Raw genomic sequence first — 19,133 nt, forward strand, 5'->3', positions numbered from 1 at the left:
AAAAATAAAAATAAAATAAAACAAGGATTTGTCATTATATGTGAAGTCACTGCTTTATTTTAGTGTGAATCACCAAAGAAAAAAAAAGTTTTATGATTTTACATAGCAGATTACGTGTATTATCCGTGTTCATTACACCAAGTCTACTTTTGTGTTTTCTGGCATGGGTCATCATTCACACTTCATTGAAAACAGAGCTGGCTCTCAGTGGAGTAGCTCCACCTGTTGTAATAAAGAAGCAGGCATGTTCACACAACAAAGAGAGGGAGGGAGAGAGGGAGAGAGTTACATGCACCAGAACAGGTTCTTTGAGTATACCAGACACACTGACATCTAAACTGGGTTCTGTACTGGCTGCCGTGTGATGCAGGTGCAGCGTGATCAGGTCTCTTGCCATAAGTATAGTGACTTCACACCAGAATGCTGGAGTTGTAAAGCTTGTCAATGAGATTCTGAAGGATCTACGTAGCACAGTGTCATCTCTGATTCGGCTGATTCTGAGAGCTGCCAGTAAAATCAGGTAGGAAGCACCCATAACTATTACATTATATAACTTTGTGACTTTATAAATATATATATATGACCACTGTTAGAGCAAAACTCAACTTATTTTAAGTTGAATAAAAAATACAGCAGAAAATAAAAACATACTTGTAACTTTCAGTGTAAGTTAATGCAACAAAACAGGTATTGAAATGAACAATAATCATTGATTTGCTCAGAAAAACACAAATATTTAAATTAATACAAATAACATTAATAAAATAAGTAGTTGTAAGTAAAATATTTGCTGAGATGCTTAGTCACAGCAACATCACCTGCATATATTGTTTTCATCGTGTTGTCCATTGAGCGTGGTGACATACCATGTATTCCTGTGTACAAATATAGAAATATGTTGTACATAAATGCTTTTACACACACACACACACACACACACACACACACACACACACACACACACACACACACACACACACACTGTCTTTAATGTCCTGCAGGCCCAAAGTTTCTTCTATATCCTAAAAATAGCTCAGCCAGTTTGCAATGACGTCTCTGTAGTTACAGAATACTAAGCCTTAGTAATAATTTTAAGGGGTTAAGTCTGTTCCCCGTAGAGGCTTATGATAAAATCAACAAAGCATGTAATATTGCATATGACTGTACATAAAATCACTACTTCTTGTATTAATGGTATTTGTCTCATCTTAATATGAGTGTTTTTTTCCAAATAAACACCTACAGCCCATATAAATAGCTTTGTACTGCTGTCACTTGACTATGGCAATATAACACAGTAACATTCATATTATATGTTTCATATTGCTTACCATATTCATGTATAGGACAGATTACCAGCTGACATGTAATTCACTTTGCCACTTGTTTCTCTAATAAAGGTGATTAGTCATATTATAGCATTGATATATCATGAATGTGTTTCCCAACAACGTAGGCTATTGTGCAAAAGACTCTTAAGTGCACTGTTTATCTTGGCAATGAGTGTGTTTTTGAGAATAACTGCACATAAGCATAAATACTGTAACAAGAATTTCTCAGTTTTTAAAAAGTGGGTGATATTTTGTGCTCTAGTTTAAAGAAGAAAGTTTGGTTTCCAGATTTCTCCCAGATGCCCCCAGCCAATGCATGAATTTGCTAAATCCTAACACTAGCACAACTGCTTTAACATAGAAAAGTACTGATTGGCCACAACAGGTGCTATATGATATAAGGGTCTCTTGGCACCTCACGATTCGATTCGATTACGTTTCTGAGGCTGTGATGCGATTATAATATGATTAACAATGCGTGTTTTTTCTATACAGGATTCCTATTTTCTTACTGTCTGAGGACTTGGTACTTTTAGAGCAAAGTATCTGTAATGATCCATAATGAATTTACTTCCAATATCTTTTATTAGTAAAACAAATGGATGTGGTTTGGCAAGTGAACTGGATGGCTCTTATTCGCTGCTCTTGTTTGGAGAACATGAGATGCTGCTGCCACTCATATGTGATAAAATTGCGCTGTTACTGTAAAATAAGATCCTGTGATAAAGGAGGTCCACACAGCACGTTACAGCCATCCTGCCCATGTCAGTAATGATTTTGTAACTTCAGTTCTGTTGTCATAGGGGAGGGGGGGGGGGGGGGGTGTTGGTTGACGGGGGGATTTTGCTGTGTAAGTAAATATGTGCAACAGAGCGTGAAAACCCTGGTTCTTAACAACTGAGAACTGGCGTCACATCGCAACGCAGTCTCGCCAAGCTAGTAGCGAACGAAAAGGCACGGATTTAAGATGAATGTACATTAAATCTGCAACGAGAGACTGTCAAACACTAAAGTAAGCGAAGGTGAAGTGAGCATCTACTTCCAATTTCCTTTTGCACCTTAAATGGTGCTGCATTTACATTTGCCGCCTCAGTCAGAATTTAAGGTGGAACAGGAAAATTCGAACAAGAAGCGACTTCAGCTTCGTAAAACAGTCAAACGTTGAGAGACATTTTACAAAAACCTATTCAACTTTTGAAGAAAAGTTTCCTGAGGTAAAGGGGAGGAAAGCGGCTACAGCTAAAGCTTAAAGCAGAACAAAGTAAGTCGTGTTTTCGTTTATATTTTTTTAGCCATTACTAGGATATTAACACATACTGAGACATACAGGGCATTAAATGTTGAGGCTCCTAAGGTGGTTTGATTTTTGTTGAAAGGATAAAATGGCTCTTCTTAACATTTGGGTTGTGACTCCTGACCTAACCTGGCTTTTAAAGCAGAGGGTGCCGGTCAGATTTCTCATTCATCCATGAGTGTCTTTGTTATGTGCCGCCACAGATTGTCCAGGTGCTGCACTTACGCACTTCCAAGTTCCGCCTTTTGTGTTCCATCAACATTACGTTATAAATTAAAACGATTTCATCGATTTTTGACATTTGTGTCACCTTAAATGGTGCAGCAGCTCTGATGCCTGAAGTGAATAGACCACTGTAGTCACATCATCATTTTGTAGTTGGCACCATGTGCTTTTGCCCATATTAGGAACTCCGGGTCTAAGCTTCATTTCTCTATGGGCAGAATGAATAGGGATTTTAAAAAAACGCTTCTATCTCCCCCTGTGTTAAATACAAATGTTCAGAACCTGATACGTTTTGTCCTGTGAACATTCTTCTTCTGAATACCACTGGATCCTCTGAATTACAAGGTCGTTAAAGAGTTGAAATATGAATTTTGCTACATGTAAGCTAAAGCTACGGTGCACAGAAAGCACGTCATTATACTGGCAGCCTCCTTAAGCAGGTTATCACCCTCAGATCAACTGATTTCGGCTCTCAGAATATCCTCATTATTTTAATTTAAGGAAAATTTCTCAGGAATAACCAGATAACTACAGAAATAATTGAGATTATTGAGTACATGTAAATACATTCAATGTTATATTTATGTATTTTATATACATTTTGTATGTTTTCTCAGATACCTAAGACCTTTGCATGGTAGTGTAAGTACAGTAATCTGCCAAAGTTTGAATACCACCTGTCAAATTGCATGTGAAAATAAGCTCACACATTCTCTACAGGGAACTTCCTTATGTATGACATTTTTAAATTTTCTGCAAATTTTAGTGCAAATTCTATTCAACATATTGGAAAAAAACATAAAATATAAAAGATGCCATAACTTCTGCAAAAACATTTTCTTTTTTCTTTCCCTCCAATATGTTAAATTCAGCAAATGAGCAGCAGTTGAGCATTAAAGTGTGTTCTCTACATCCTTATTTATACTCAACAAAATGTAATTTGACTAGGGGCGCTCAAAGTTTGCATACAGCTGTATATGCATGTCATTCTGAACACAGTGCTGTAGTGTTGCACGTGAATGTTTGGGCAGTATTATATTTAAAATGATTGTTATTGTATATTATATTCAAAACCTTGTTTGGTCAGAAGCTCACACAACAGGAATGCAATGTTTGCTTTCATGGTTTTGAAATTTGTCCTAGAGAGCCATCGTGGCTGAGAGACACTCTGACGCTGCCTTATAAAAACTGCAGTTTCAGATTTTCTTACACATTTCTAGAATACTCAGACTGGACACTGAGGTTCCTGCTTCTCATTCATGTAAGTGATTCATGTTTTATGTAGACAGGCTTTATGTTGGACTTGCAATCCCGTGCTTATTATTCAGTAACTACAGGGACTTCAGTAAAAACTGATTGAGCTGTTCTTAGGTTATAGAAGAGTGCAATAAAATGTGATGGAATGCTGTATTATCAGGCTTGAAATGTCATGGAATACACATATAGAGAAAACAGCATCTATCTTCGTTTTGTGTGCAGGCAGTATTCAGAATACAGTTACTTTTAAATGTTTAGGGGACTATTTTATAATAAAAATACCATCTTTAAAAATAAATATCATCAATGCTTGTTTATTAACTATTTTAAAATCAATGCATAGCGCTGCTAAAGCCTGAGTAGACTGATAAATCAATATGATGTTAATCTCAGGGTTACTAAACTCTGCTAAGGCCAGAGTAGACTGATAAATCAATATGATGTTAATCTCAGGGTTACTAAGATCTGCTAAAGCCAGAGTAGACTGATAAATCAATATGATGTTAATCTCAGGGTTACTAAGATCTGCTAAAGCCGGAGTAGACTGATAAATTAATGTGATCAGCTATTAATCTCAATGTTACTGAACTCTGCTAAAGCCTGAGTAGCAGTGGTGGACAGTAACTAAGTAAATGTAAATAGTTATTGTACTTAAGTAGTTTTTTCTGTATCTGTACTTTACTCAAGTTTTTCCATTTTGAGCGACTTCTCACTTTCACTCCACTACATTTCAAAGTCTAATATCTCACTTTTTACTCCACTAAATTTTGAGAAATCTGTCGTTCCTTTTGGTTTCTGTGTGCATTAAAATGTAACATGTCAAAACAAAAGAAGCACAAAGCCAGAGCACCAATCAGGGCACAGCGGTTACTTTGTTCTGAGCTTGTTTTGACCTGTTGGTCATACCGACCCAGTGCAAGCACACGGTTCAAGGTCGGTGCAGCAGTGTAAAAATTTGGGAGCACATACATCTGCCTAAATGAAGAACTAACCTAACTTTATGTAAATAGACCACAATGTAGAAATATGTACACATATGCAGTCGTGACTGGCGCATTTTTTTTTCTGAATTCATACAAACACTTTCATTTTATAGTAAATTAGTTATGGTTAGTTTATGTTCATGAACAGAGGCCTACAGATCAACACAGTAAAGGAAACGCATTTGTGATCCTGAGTTTAAAGCCAGTTTTTATTCAACTTGTAACTAAGTTAGAAATAAATCTGGAGATGGTTGGTGTAAAAGTAGAGGAGGCAGTGGATAGTTTTTTCACGTATCTGTACTTTACTGAAGTTTTTCCATTTTGGGTGACATTTTACTTTCATTTCATTACATTTCAAAGTCTAATATCTTACTTTTTACACCACTACATTATGAAAAATCTGTTGTTCCTTTTGGGTTTTGTGTGTATAAAAATGTAACATGTAAGCACAAAGCAAGAACATCAATCAGGGCACATCACATACTTTGTTCTGAGCTTGTTTTGACCTGTTGGATATAGAAATATGTACGCATATGCACTTTATACACATATGCATATTTCTTTTTTCTGAATTTATACAAACACTATTTCATGTTATAGTAAATTTCTTTTGGCTAGTTTATGTTTATGAACAGAGACCTACAGATGCAATACAGTAAAGGAAACGCATTTGCTTTTATTAAACTTAAACTTGTTACTAAGTTGCAAATAAATCTTAAACTGAAACTTTGCTTGTTAGTAAAAAGTGATTTCAGAGCCACTCGGTTCTCCCTGATGGAAACGGTTTGGCTTCAGTGTTTTGTGCTTATGATCATTTTAATAGACGTCAGCTTCACTAATTAATGACGTTCTATTAACAGACTGGTTTACCAAGAGAGACGCTGGAGGACTTTCACCTAAAATGAGTTCAGGAAGCAAGTCTTGTTATAAAAATGATAACAGGACATCAGAGTCATAATTAATCTTTTAGTACTTTTACTTTTGATACTTAAGTACATTTGAAGGTAAATACTTTTGTACTTTTACTCAAGTTGAGGTCTAGAGTAAGAACTTCTACTTTTACTGGAGTAATATTTTACCTTGGGGATCTCTACTTTAACTCAAGTACATGATTTGTGTACTTCGTCCACCTCTGCTGAGTAGACTGATAAAACAAAATGATACTTGTTACTGGAAAATTGCAAATTGTGTGCTTAGTTCATGAGACGGCGATGACATTATGGGGGCAGCAGTGAACCAAACCTAAGCCAAACCCCCTTTATTGCTCCGCCTGCTCTCCCTGTTTTGTACTTTAAATACCATTCCATGGTAAATTTCCATACCACTGTCACCACTCGCTTGCTTATGGGGGCTCTGACACGATTTTTCTGTAAAGCTGCTGTGACAACACCTGTTGTAAAAAGTGCTACATAAATAAACTTTGCTTGCTTGCTTGCTTGATTTATCTGATCTGATTATATCTGAGAATCTAAGACATAAAGCTGAAAGCGGAACATAAACAAAGTTGAATGTTACATGGTTGAAATTAACCAAAAGACTATTGGACAACAGTAATGGTAATGGTTTTGATGGTCTCTGAAAGTCAACTTCTTTCCTTTCCAGTTAATGTAATACTTATGGACAATCACACAAACAAGCTCACAAAGGAGGCCTGATTCGATGTTTAGGCAGCCAATGGAAAATCCACATTATACTAATGAAGATATGATGAGTTCTCTTTGAATACTCTTTCAACGCTCATCAGATCATCATCATCCACTCAGGGAAGGAGTCTGAAGCTCAACTGATGTTACAAAATGTTCTTGGCATGCAGTTACGCATTTCCACCAGAGAGGTCTCTAAATCCTCAAAACTTGCATAGTGTAGCTTGGAATGTACACTTTGTGTCTGGTTAACAGAGAGTTCACATGACATTTTTAAAATGTCTGCATAATTAAATGGGTCACATGTAACCAAATACATTCAGAGTGGTTTGGTCAGAATTCACAGTGGTGGTGATAGGAACCAGACGTCTAAAGTATTTAATGCCTGTAAAAGCTCACAGAAACTTATTGCATGAAATAATTTTGCTATTGCCACATACATTGTTTCATGAGAGTTTTAAGATAAGCTTTGGGCAGAGTAAAGTTTTATTCATTCGGGGCATTGGAAGGCAAAATGGTACTTAAAGAAAAAGTTTTTTTTTCAGATTTACCACTGTTTTACCATTATCAACATTGCATACAAACTCACTCAGTCAAATGGTCTGTCTTGGTGTTGTAGTCATCCATCTTTCCTATCAACACTACTGAAAAGAAATCCAAGTCAGTAAGTTTCTCTATAATAAACCATTTGCATCAGACCACTCAGAATAACTTTGTTTACACCACAATGATTGAATTATGCAGAAATTAAAAAGGAAAAACAAGCAAACAAGCAAGTGGTGGAATTCCCTTTTAACATTTATAGCATGATGTTAAGCTCCCTTTAGGATTATTTAAAGAGAAAACAGTCCATTCTTGGTACATAATGCCTTATTGAATATATCAATACTATCATGTAATAATGCCATATAAATGAAATGACTGCACCAAACTGAAAATTCTTGACCAAAACAGAAATTCAGGATACCCTTCAGCAAATACCAAAGGCAAAAACTGAAAGAAGTGTTCTTTTATATGTAACCTGAAGCTTTATTTATTTATGCTTTTAAAATGCAGCAGACCATGTTTGAGTGTCTCACTGTTGATCCGCTGCCGCACAAACTGTTTGAACATATCTATTCAGCACAGGAAAGTGAAGAGCGATCACTGTTTCTCATTTTTATTACCATTCCAATTTTGCCACTTCATTGTGCACCTATTTATCTCTTGCTTCTTTGGGCGAAAACCAAAAGCGCTAAATGGCAAATTAGCAGGACATGTTTGACTTTTTACTTTACAATGAACGACAAATGGTTCAGCCTAAGTCTTTTGTGTGCTGAAAGGAAAGCTTATCAGATTTTGAATCCAATTGAATGTTTATGCCCAATGTTTTGGCACAAACATATTGTCCAATGCCACAGAGTAAACCTGACCTCTTCTCATTTGTTAAACCTTTAAGCCTGTTGGCCAGTGAGAGTTTTCTCTTCCATTCACAGTTCCCAAAAACATACTCCTTTTTCATACTCCTGTGAGTATAAATTTAGAAAGGTGCTTACTACTCTCAGAGCTACTACTCTTAGATGCTTCATTGATAATATTCTTTAGTCTTATTTAATGGCCTCATAGATAGATAGATAGATAGATAGATAGATAGATAGATAGATAGATAGATAGATAGATAGATAGATAGATAGATAGATAGATAAACTGCAGAAGTTTGTAGATGCCTCTTCGCCTCTTCTAATTAGTGAATGAAATATGCACCCATTGCTAATATGGTGTTCAGTAACTATGGTCACCATGTCCAGCAATAAATGTTGGTTGAAAGGGGTATAAAGCCCCCAGCATTGGACTGTGGAGCAGTGGAACTGTGTTCTCTGGAGTAATAGAGCTCCATAAAATACAACTTTGGGGTGAGCTGGAGTGATCCAGAAGTTACCATCCAACATCAGTACCTGACCAAACTAATGCTCTTGTGGATGAATGCAATCAAATCCTCACAGCAATGTTCAAATATCTAGTGTAAAGCCTTCCCAGAAGAGTAGAGGCTGTTACTGCAGCAAAGCAGGTACAAATGAATACCTTTCATATCAGATGAAACTCTGGACAAGCAGTTGTCTACAAACTTAAGGCCATATAGCATATAGATATATATTCATATTATAGATTTCTTCTTAGCTATTTAAATCAGGAGTTAACAGTTTCAGCCCTTAGCCCTTATTTCTTTTGTGTCATTCAGTGAATCACCTGAACCGTGCATTTCAGCATGACTTTAACCACAGAACAGTCTGTGACTGGTAGAACAGGTTCTCTGAGCAGGCTGAGGGACTAAAGCCTCTACATAAAACCAAAACATCTCGCTATTTCTGTGTCTCCAATCCAAAAAATCCCACTTTTCTAGAAGATCAGTAGTTGTTCTGCTTCATTGGTGATTAATGAACAATTTAATTCAATTGAAATTTTAGCTAAACGGCTATCTTTAACAAAAATCTGAATTTTGGACAAATGTGAGCAGAATGATTTGATAACTTAAGGTTTAACTTGATATTTTTTTCTCATTTTTCTACATTAAATATGTGTTCCTGGTAGAAAATCCTAACTATTAGAGTTTGGCCTTCAAATCAAGTTTCAAGTTTATTTGATGCATTGAAATGCTTGTGGTGAGGCTCAAGTAATCACTCTACAGAAAGTAAATAAGGAAAAGTTAAATATAAAAAAAAATTGAAATATATTAAATATACACAAAATCAGGCCATAAACATGAAACCTAGTCAAAAGCTAGGAAGAAACACCTCTATGGTAATGCTAATGCTAACACTAATGCTAATTTCCATATGGGATTCTAGTGTGTTAGTGCTTACTTAATGGTGAGTCATGATTTCTTGGCTGTTGTAGATTAAACACAGACATCGTAAGGGGTTATGGGATTTTTATCGAATATTGGATAATCGTATCCAATTTCACCCATGAAATATTACACCCCCAATCACACAATACCACCAGTGCTAGGAGGGGGAAGGCAAATCACAATCTCGAACTGCCGCTCACGCAACATCATTAGACAACTGAACGCGCTCAGAGGAAAGCCCCAACTGCCAGATATGTTATGCCAACATATGCCTACGCTGACTAGTATCGCTAGCTGTATGATAGTCGGAGGGCCACGAAGCCTCGATACTGCGTATACATGCACTTTGCATATTCATGCAAATTGTTCAATAAGGCCTTGAGTTAGAGACATTTTGAGGCTTATGAACTCTTGAATTTCCATAGGCTGTAACAATGGTTGTTGTGACATACACTATGACTCATCATACATGACGCAGCATGATTGTTATGTAAACATGTTGCATTTACCCTTTAACTCATCTTCATTCACATATACATTTAAGGTGCTTTTAAATGCTGTGTGCTTTTTGTTTGATGAACCTCAATTTAACACCACTTTAAACTATGCTGGAGACATAGCTGGTGCTATGAGGATATAAAAGTCCTTTCTAGGAACAATAGTCCTTTCAGGTTCTTTCTAGGAACCCGTATTATGAGTTACGCAATGCTGTGGCTGTATTTAGTGTGTCAAAAGCATACTGGCTGGGAAAACCAGATCATGATGCTAGCGATACTATCTCCCATTGAGTTTCATGACGTCTCGTGGGAGTGTTTCAGGACAGGTTCAGCACCAATCAGTTCACACTGTTTATGGCCTGTACAGAGTTCTGTTCAGAATGATCCACAACGTGTATGTTCTATTGAGTGTAATAAAACATTGGTTTCCATCAGTAACTGCTCAACTCCAGAAGCATTTCTATCGGATGTAGAGACTCATATCATGTTGACTGGCTTGCGACTCGAGTCAGACTCCAAACTAAAGAGTTGTGAAATTTAAGCCTGAAGTAAAAACACAAACAAGGTTAAACCAGGGGCATCACCTGGCCTGCGCTTCCAGAAGGGGTGTAGGTGGTGGGTGAGAAGAGCCTGAAATTCAGTAAGCAAATCTACTGTAAACAACAATAATCATTTTAACCTATACAAGTGAGTTAAGCGGCTGTTTTCAACTTTGAAACATGTACTTTGAACATGTACTTCTTCATTCTGTTAAATTTTAAGGCAGCCAGGTTATTTACTTATATAAGTTAAAACTCCAAAAAATCACCCAATTAAAAAACCAAGTCCAACCTGACCCTGATGTTGTGTGTAAAATGTTTTTGCAAGGCACTGTTGGGCCCGGCTCAGGTTGGGCTCAGACCTCTAAAATTGTTTCTCAGGACACTCACAAAATTACGAATGGAATGATAATTTAGCTTTTAAAGTTTAGAAAAGCTACAGATAAAATGTTTCTCTGCTAGCAGGACATCAGTGAGGAGGCGTGTAGAAAAGATGGTTGAAGTGGAGGCAGAGGAGACTTCAATAATTGCATTACTGGGGAAACAGCTCTGTTTTTAACACACTTTTTGATTTTACACTTGTTCTCTTCTTTTGCTTTTTTAATAAAACATAAGTCAACATTGAGGTTAAACTCACATCAACCTCTTAAAATCCCAGACTTATTACATACTAAAGCTTATTATTCAGTAACTACAGAGACTCCAATGTAACTCGTTGAGGTATTTTTTTATAAGTTCTAAAAGTGTGTAATAAAACTTTTAAGAGGTTAAATTAAAAAGTAGCAAATGCACATTTTACAGGTTAACTGAAAAACAAAACAGTTCTAACTGGGCTGAACCCTAGATCTTAACATGCCCAGCAAACGCCCCTGGATTCAAGTTTTAAACGTTAAACATGAAACTGCTTCACACAGGAGTAAAGGAGTAAAACTTCTCATTTCCAAACATACGTGTGTGGGTTTTGTCTGGTCACCAGCAGCATCCAGTGGCATCAGGTTCAACATAGAATAGTTGCTGAACCAACTCAAACATAACAAACCATTTCAAGTTATTGGGCATTTTTCCTTTAAAGACTGCCTTTAATGCACATAGCGCTTCAGTTTTGTCCTTAAAACTGAAGTTTTTCTGTAATGAAAAGTTCCTCATTTGAACCTGACAGGTTTTAAGTACAAAGCAATGCCTGCGGCTAATAAGGACTCTGGCCTTGACTCAAGTAACGAAGTAACTGAGTTATTTACTAGTTGCATAAATAAGTATCTACTCTTTCACAGTGTTTCAGCACTTTTGGTACTTTCAGAATGAAATCATCTCACTTTTCTTCTTGTTTTTTTCTTCATTTTAAAAAATATTTTTACTGTATATTTCTAATAACATATTAGACCACTAACCATTAAAAGAGCACAAAAACCCAACTTTAAACTATTGTGGTTCAGGCATGAAGCATGGCTTTATATGAATAGAATAACTAAGTATGGTGGCTCTTTAGTGAATCTAAATCTGTAGTTTATTCTAAATCTAAAGCTTTAGCTTATTGCGAAAGCCTATCAACCAGCTGATTTAGCTAATGTTTCCCACAGGCCGTCAGACTGCTGAACACATTTGCCTGATGGTGCTTTGCACATTCAGACTGAACCGCTACCTCTAAACGGCTCTGAAATATCTGTCATACTCATTTGTTCCACTACACTTAATGTACCCAGTGATTTTACATAGATATTACACTTCACTCACTTCACACTGTAATCTGTAATATGTAGTTCTTGACTGTGTTTATGCTGCTAAGGACTCTCACTGCTCAGTGATAATGATACATTCACAACAGCAATTTCTGCCATGGAATAACAGCTGGTCTATGTTATTCTCACCCCTCTGTCCACTGTTTCTGCTGTCCTGCACTTCATGGCCACATACAGTTAGTTGTATGCAAAGGTTTTGGCACCCCTGGTCAAATGACATCCATTGGTTTTCTGAGTAAAAATGAAAGTTAAGAGTTCATCTACAGTGACCAATTTGCTGAATTCAAAATATTTTGGGGGAAAAAAAAACAAAACATGAATTGTGGCCTGTGCACTGTGACTGGAGTAGTACCCCTATTGTCACTGGGGTGGTACCCTTAAGGGTACATCTCAGTTCCTTTAGTCAGGGAACATAACTGAACCATAATCCACTGAAATGATATTTTCTAAGATTTAAAAAAAATGTTATGAAAAGGTACAAATATGTGAAAAACTGGGAAAAACCTATTAAAGCTACAAAATTGGACCTTAAAACCACTGTTGTGCCTTTGAGGGCACATTTAAATTGTTTGCACCTTGATGATTTAGTTTCTAACAGTGTAGAGGATGTGTTAACTTTTTTCACTTAAAAAAACAACAAAATATGTCACTTTGACTGGGGGTGTTCAAACTATTTCATGGTACAGTTTATTGTCTGTATATTCTGCCTATTTGTACTGTTTTCTGTCACTGCTCTGTGCTAAATGTAGCAGTGCGTCCTGGAGGAACTATTTTTCATTCCTTACCTCATCTGTTGTGGAAAGGAATGACAGTAAATCTGACACTGACTTTGACTAATGTTCAGGGTAAACTAATGGGTTAGTGTAGGCAACGTTAGCCAGTAAATCCAGTGAAAGCTTGAACCATCTTTTTGTAATGCTAATATTAACTTAAAGCAAGTCAAAGTAATTACTGGAGCGCTTTTTCAGTATACAGCTTGTTTATGCTCACTTCAGTATTTTTTATCAATGTCTTTCCTAATCACAACTTTTGCCAAACAATCCAGCCAAGTGACCTAGATGTGAAACTCTAGGAAAGAGCTTATATTAGTACACCTGAATTGCCTAAAATATGCTTAAGGCATTATTTATATACCTTACACCAGTGGTTCCCAACACAATTCCCCAGGGCACCAAACGGTCTACATGTTTGCTCCAACCTAACTCATAACACATTGATAATGTAGGCCCTGAGGACTGGGTTGGGAAACACTGCCCTACACTACAGTCTTTACCTAAATGTGAAGGTAAATCTACATGCAGTATATATTTACATTTGTTTTGTTTTCTGTCCCAAAACCTCATAGTGTTAAAAATGATTCACATTTCAAAAATAAAAGTTAACTATTGGTCGTCACTCAACGTTAGACATGAAGTTTACAATCTCACCAGAGGACAAATATGACAGATTGACACAATGGAGTTAAAAGTTAATCTCTTGGTGTTGAAAAATCAAAGGAAAAAGTACCAAAATGGGAAAGAAATAAGTTAACGTATATATTCCTAAACATTATGATGAAGTAGTACAGTAGTGGAGTATTTGCTCTCTGTTACTCTCCACCTACACATTGAAATCAGGTGGAATATGCTTCATATCACATTTATGAGATCATGGCAGGTCACGGGTTATCACTTATATGACATGATCATCATGGCTTTACTGAAAGTTTTTGTTTGTTTATTTGTTAATAGCTTTCCAGGAATCAGGTCGGCGAGAGGGTGGAAACATGTCCCATCACCTGTCCAAGTCAGGCGCACAAAAGTTCATGCTGGGGTTCCTATTCACCTGCATCACAATGGTTCTGTACTGCCTTTCTACACCTGCTCTCCAGGCCAGCACACAAAGGTATGTCAATAAAGTTCTCAGAAATGACAGAAGAAGTCACAAAGAAATAGAAGCACAGATGAACTTTATCCTCAAAATGGAACGTCAGTGTTTCAAACAACGTACTGTGGAGGAAAGCTAAAATAATAAGTAGAATCTAGCAGTAGACATAAAAGTAACAGGATGTGTGGTACAGTCCTGAAGATGTTTGACCACCACACTTCAAGATCATACCATTCTACCACAGTCTTAAGAATAAAGGTTGTTGCCTTGGATGTATGGTTCAAGTAAAAACCTTTAATTGGTGTAGAACAGTGGTTCCCAGCCTGGTCCTCAGGAAACCCAGATGGTCCAAATTTTTGCTCCAAATAAACATGCAATATACAGGTGTGAAGGAAAACTGTAGACTGCCTGAGGTTTCCTTAAGACTGAGTTGGGATCCACTGTTATAAAAAACCTCTTGAAAGGCTTTTTAGGGAACCAAAAGTGGTTCTTCTATGGCATTCCTACAAAGAACCCTTTTCTGCACCATTATTGTAGGAGTAAATCAATAAACAGACATGCGGTATAACCTTGAAGATGTCTGCTCACCACTCATTGCAAGTGATTTGATTCGTCAAGACTATCTGCTAAGGATCAAATACAGCCATTTTGATTTGCTATGATAATAAAGGGGCAAAAAGTGTTCTTTGGAGCATCGCCACAGAGGACCCACTTTGGGTTACCTTTCAGTGGTTGGTTCTTTAAATGCCCATTTTTGTAAACTGTTAAAGTCTTTTCCTAGAACCATATGTCCAAGCCAAGAACTGTTCCTTCTACCGGAGCTTCTTCACCTTCATACATCTCAAAAATGTACAGAAATATTTAGGTAAAGAACCATAAATTAAAAGCGTCTTTAGGGAAGCTACAGTGGTTCTTGCGTGGCATTGCTTGGATCTGTATCGTAGTAGCAAATAGAGAGGTTTCATTAATTCAAATCACCCGATGAGTGGTAATCAGTCATCTTCAAGATGATACCGCATGTCCGTTTACCTCAATTTACTACTATGATAAAGGAAGAACCATTGTTGGTTCCTTAAAAAAGCCTTTTATTTTATTTTTTAGAGTATAGACCTATGCCCTACATAGATGAATAATTTCAATGCTGTGATATACAGTCGAATTAAAAAGTTTGAACATCCTGGTCAGATGACATGTTTTGTTAGTTTCCTAAGTGAAAACAAGTTAACACATCCTCTGCAGGGAATACACTGAAATATGACCTTTGTCTGCAAATTTTAGTGCGCAAGTTCTATTTCCCTTTTGTCGGCACAAACCTTGTATCTCCATTTTTGTTGTTTTTCAGTTTTTTTACCCAATTTGAAAATGACTGTTGTCCTGTTGTGTAAATTTCACGAAGAATGGACCAAAAGAAACAGCCCAAAATGTCTTGGAAAGATGTCTGGTTCCAATGACTTACCTTGAAAGTAAAGTAGGTTTTTCTCTTCTCCTGTAAAGTTATCATTTTGGAGATACAAAGTTTTGTCACAACAACAGCGATTTATTTGCTAAATTTAAAAAAATGTGGACTGTATTTTTCTTTTTTCCCCCCGATATGTTAAATTCACAGATTAAAACAGTAATTCTGCATTTAAATGTGTAGATGTGTGTTCTCTGTACCACTTAAAAATTTGACCACAGTGCCTCAACGTTTACATACGACTGTACCTTATGCAACCAATGCATCAGTTAATGAACAAGCACTTCCCAAGGTGAAGTGTGCAAAATACACTAGGATATGCAGGACAGGAGTTCACCAGGATCATGACTGGTAACCACACTTATAGACTGTTTAGTGACCTTGATGACTCACAACCTTCACAAACAGTAAACAGCAGCTGTGTAACCTGCCTCTCTCATCTACCCTCAGACTTCCAGTGACTCCTTCATGTACATATCAAACACCTACAATGCAAGGACAGAACTCCTATCTGTCCCGGGGCACTAGAGAGTTGGAGCGCTGCACACCAAAACTGAACCTAATGTTCCTGAAGACCCACAAGACGGCAGGCAGTACCGTCCTGAACATCCTCCTCCGCTTTGGCGAGAGAAATCAGCTGAAGTTTGCTCTCCCCAACGGTCGGAATGACTTCTTCTACCCAGCTCCTTTCGACCGCATGCAAGTGAAAGACTACAGCCCAGGTGCCTGTTTCAACATAGTCTGCAACCACATGCGCTTCAATGTGCCCGAGGTTGAGGCTCTCCTTCCACAAAACGCCTTCTTCTTCACCATCCTCAGAGATCCAGCACTGGTTTTTGAGTCGTCCTTCCACTACTACAAGAAGGTGGTACCCCTAACCTGGAGGATTCAGGGGGAGGACAAATTAAGTGCCTTTTTGAATGAGCCAAACCGCTACTTTAGCCAAGATGGGTTCCATTCCTATTATCTTAAGAACTTGCAGTTTTTTGACCTTGGCTACGACAACAGTTTGGGGCCAGAAGATCCAGCAGTGGATCAGGCCATCCAGGCTGTTTCCGAGCGTTTCCAGCTGGTCTTGATTTCTGAGCACTTTGAAGAGTCACTCATTCTGCTCAAGGACGCCCTCTGCTGGCAGATGGACGACTTGCTGTTTTTTAAACTCAATGCACGTAGAGATGCGAGTGTATCCCAGCTCACGCCTGAACAGACAGCCAAGGCCCGTGACTGGAACGGTGCAGACTGGAAGCTGTATCGTCACTTTAACACCACTTTGTGGGCCAAGGTGGACGCCTACGGCAGGAAGCGGATGGAGAGGGACGTGCGGGAACTGCGCAGGAGGAACACGGAGATGTCGGCCATCTGCATCGACGGCGGGATGGCGGTGGAGGAGGGAGACATAAGGGACCAAAGCATGAAGCCCTGGCAGCCGCTGGGAGAAAGCTCTATTTTGGGATATAATCTGAGGACCAACATTGACCAGAAGTACAGCGAGCTCTGCCGAAAAATGCTCACCCCTGAGATCCAGTACTTGGCAGAACTTGGAGTCAATCTGTGGATCACCAGATTATGGGGCTGGGTTAAGGATATTTTATCATTATAGCAAACAAGAATGACAACAGAAAGACATTGTGGCAACAGACCTCATGTTTCCAGAATTATTTGTTAGACTTCAAGACAGATTTTACTGCAGTTTCCTTTATTTTTTAATAAAAGACGTGTGTGTGTGTGTGTGTGTAGGAGGATGCATTTGCTCACTCATTTTTACTATGGTGGAAGTACATGCTGAGAAACATTGCATCCAATATTTTATATGTGTGCCAAACAATAGACTGAAAATTGCTGATTCATATTCAGATACATAAAAAAAAATTTGCCTAATTTGTCTAAAAAATCTAATTTACACAATTTCCCACTTACCCCAGATGTACTCCATCAGCCAAGACATGCTTGGCATCCAAACATACACTATATTTCCAAATGTTTTCAGTCACCCATCCAAATAATTGAATTCAGGTGTTCTAATCACTTCCATGGCCACAGGTGTATAAAACCAAGCCCCTAGGCCTGCAGACTGCTTCTACAGACATTAGTGAAATAATGGGTCGCTCTCAGGAGCTCTGTGAATTCCAGCGTGGTACCGTGATCGGACGCCACCAGTCGTGAAATTTCCTCATTACTAAATATTCCACAGTCAACTGTCAATGGTATTATAACAAAGTGGAAGCGATTGGGAACGACAGCAACTCGCAAAAATGACAGCAACGTAAAATGACAGCATGAGGTCAATGGATGCTGAAGCGCATAGTGCGCAGGTCAGCAACTTTCTGCAGAGTTAATCACTTCTCAAATAAGATTTGCTCAAGAACAGTGTGTAGAGAACTTCATGGAATGTGTTTCCAAGGCCAAGCAGCTGCATCCAAGCCTTACATCACCAAGCGCAATGCAAAGCGTCAAATGCAGTGGTGTAAAGTGCCATCACTGGATTCTAGAGCAGTGGAGACGTGTTCTCTGGAGTGATGAATCACGCTTCTCTGTCTGCCAATCCGATGGACCAGTCTGGGTTTGACGGTTGCCAGGAGAACGGTACTTGTCTGACTGCATTATGCCCAGTCTAAAGTTTGGTGGAGGGGGGATTATGGTGTGGGGTTGTGTTTCAGGAGTTGGGCTCGGCCCCTTAGTTCCAGTGTAAGGAACTCTTAATGCTTCAGCACCAAGAGATTTTGGACAATTTCATGCTCCCAACTTTGTGGGAACAGTTTGTGGATGGCCCCTTTCTGTTCCAACATGACTGCGCACCAGTGCACAAAGCAAGGTCCATAAAGACATGGATGAGCGAGTTTGGTGTGGAACTTGACTGGCACCTTGTGAAACTTAACTCCCATTTTTGGCAAACCTTGATCATGATTGTATTGGGTATTTTGATGAGGTTGCCTGCCTTCCGTTGTCATTTTGGGCATTTTGTTTATCACAGGCTGAGATTTTTCATTTCCATTTCATTTCATTTCAAATTTCAGAGGTCTATGGCAGCTAACCTAATGATCTAATTTGTTTAAATCATTGAGCATGACATATAGGGTCCTGGACATGGATTAAGTCTAGTCCTGAACTATATTTCGCTTTCACTTGAACTTCCATTCTGTGTAGTCCAGGACTAAGCTTAATCTCTGTCTGTAAAACTGATACATAATGAATACTTCCATAAAATGATTACTGTACTATTCACCACTGGCTAGCTTAGCACACGAGATCAAACCTTCTGAATGCTAGCACAAACAGAGAAAAGAAGAAAGGATACCTCGCTTTTTTCATAATGGGACATAATGTGCCAAACATCCCTTTAAACTCGTTCAGGCTACCTCACATGACCCTCTGCTTGGAGACATTGTAGGTTGAGTGTAATTCCGGCTGCAAACTGCTGGTGGCAGTTTGGAGTTGAAAGCGTGGGTTTACATCAATGCACATAGTACTACTGAGAAATA

General features: G+C 38.1%; 1 protein-coding gene across 1 annotated transcript; it reads left to right on the forward strand.

Moving 5' to 3' along the window:
* Positions 1-283: 283 nt before the first annotated feature.
* gal3st1b (galactose-3-O-sulfotransferase 1b) lies at positions 284-17,382 on the forward strand. Its single transcript, XM_017710731.2, has 3 exons — positions 284-520; positions 14,063-14,216; positions 16,105-17,382. The coding sequence occupies exons 2-3, from the start codon at positions 14,098-14,100 to the stop codon at positions 17,252-17,254; spliced, it is 1,269 nt and encodes a 422-aa protein (XP_017566220.1). The 5' UTR covers positions 284-520; positions 14,063-14,097; the 3' UTR covers positions 17,255-17,382.
* Positions 17,383-19,133: the final 1,751 nt, after the last annotated feature.

This window comes from Pygocentrus nattereri, chromosome 18 (genome assembly GCF_015220715.1).
Source record: "Pygocentrus nattereri isolate fPygNat1 chromosome 18, fPygNat1.pri, whole genome shotgun sequence".
Lineage (NCBI taxonomy): Eukaryota > Metazoa > Chordata > Actinopteri > Characiformes > Serrasalmidae > Pygocentrus > Pygocentrus nattereri.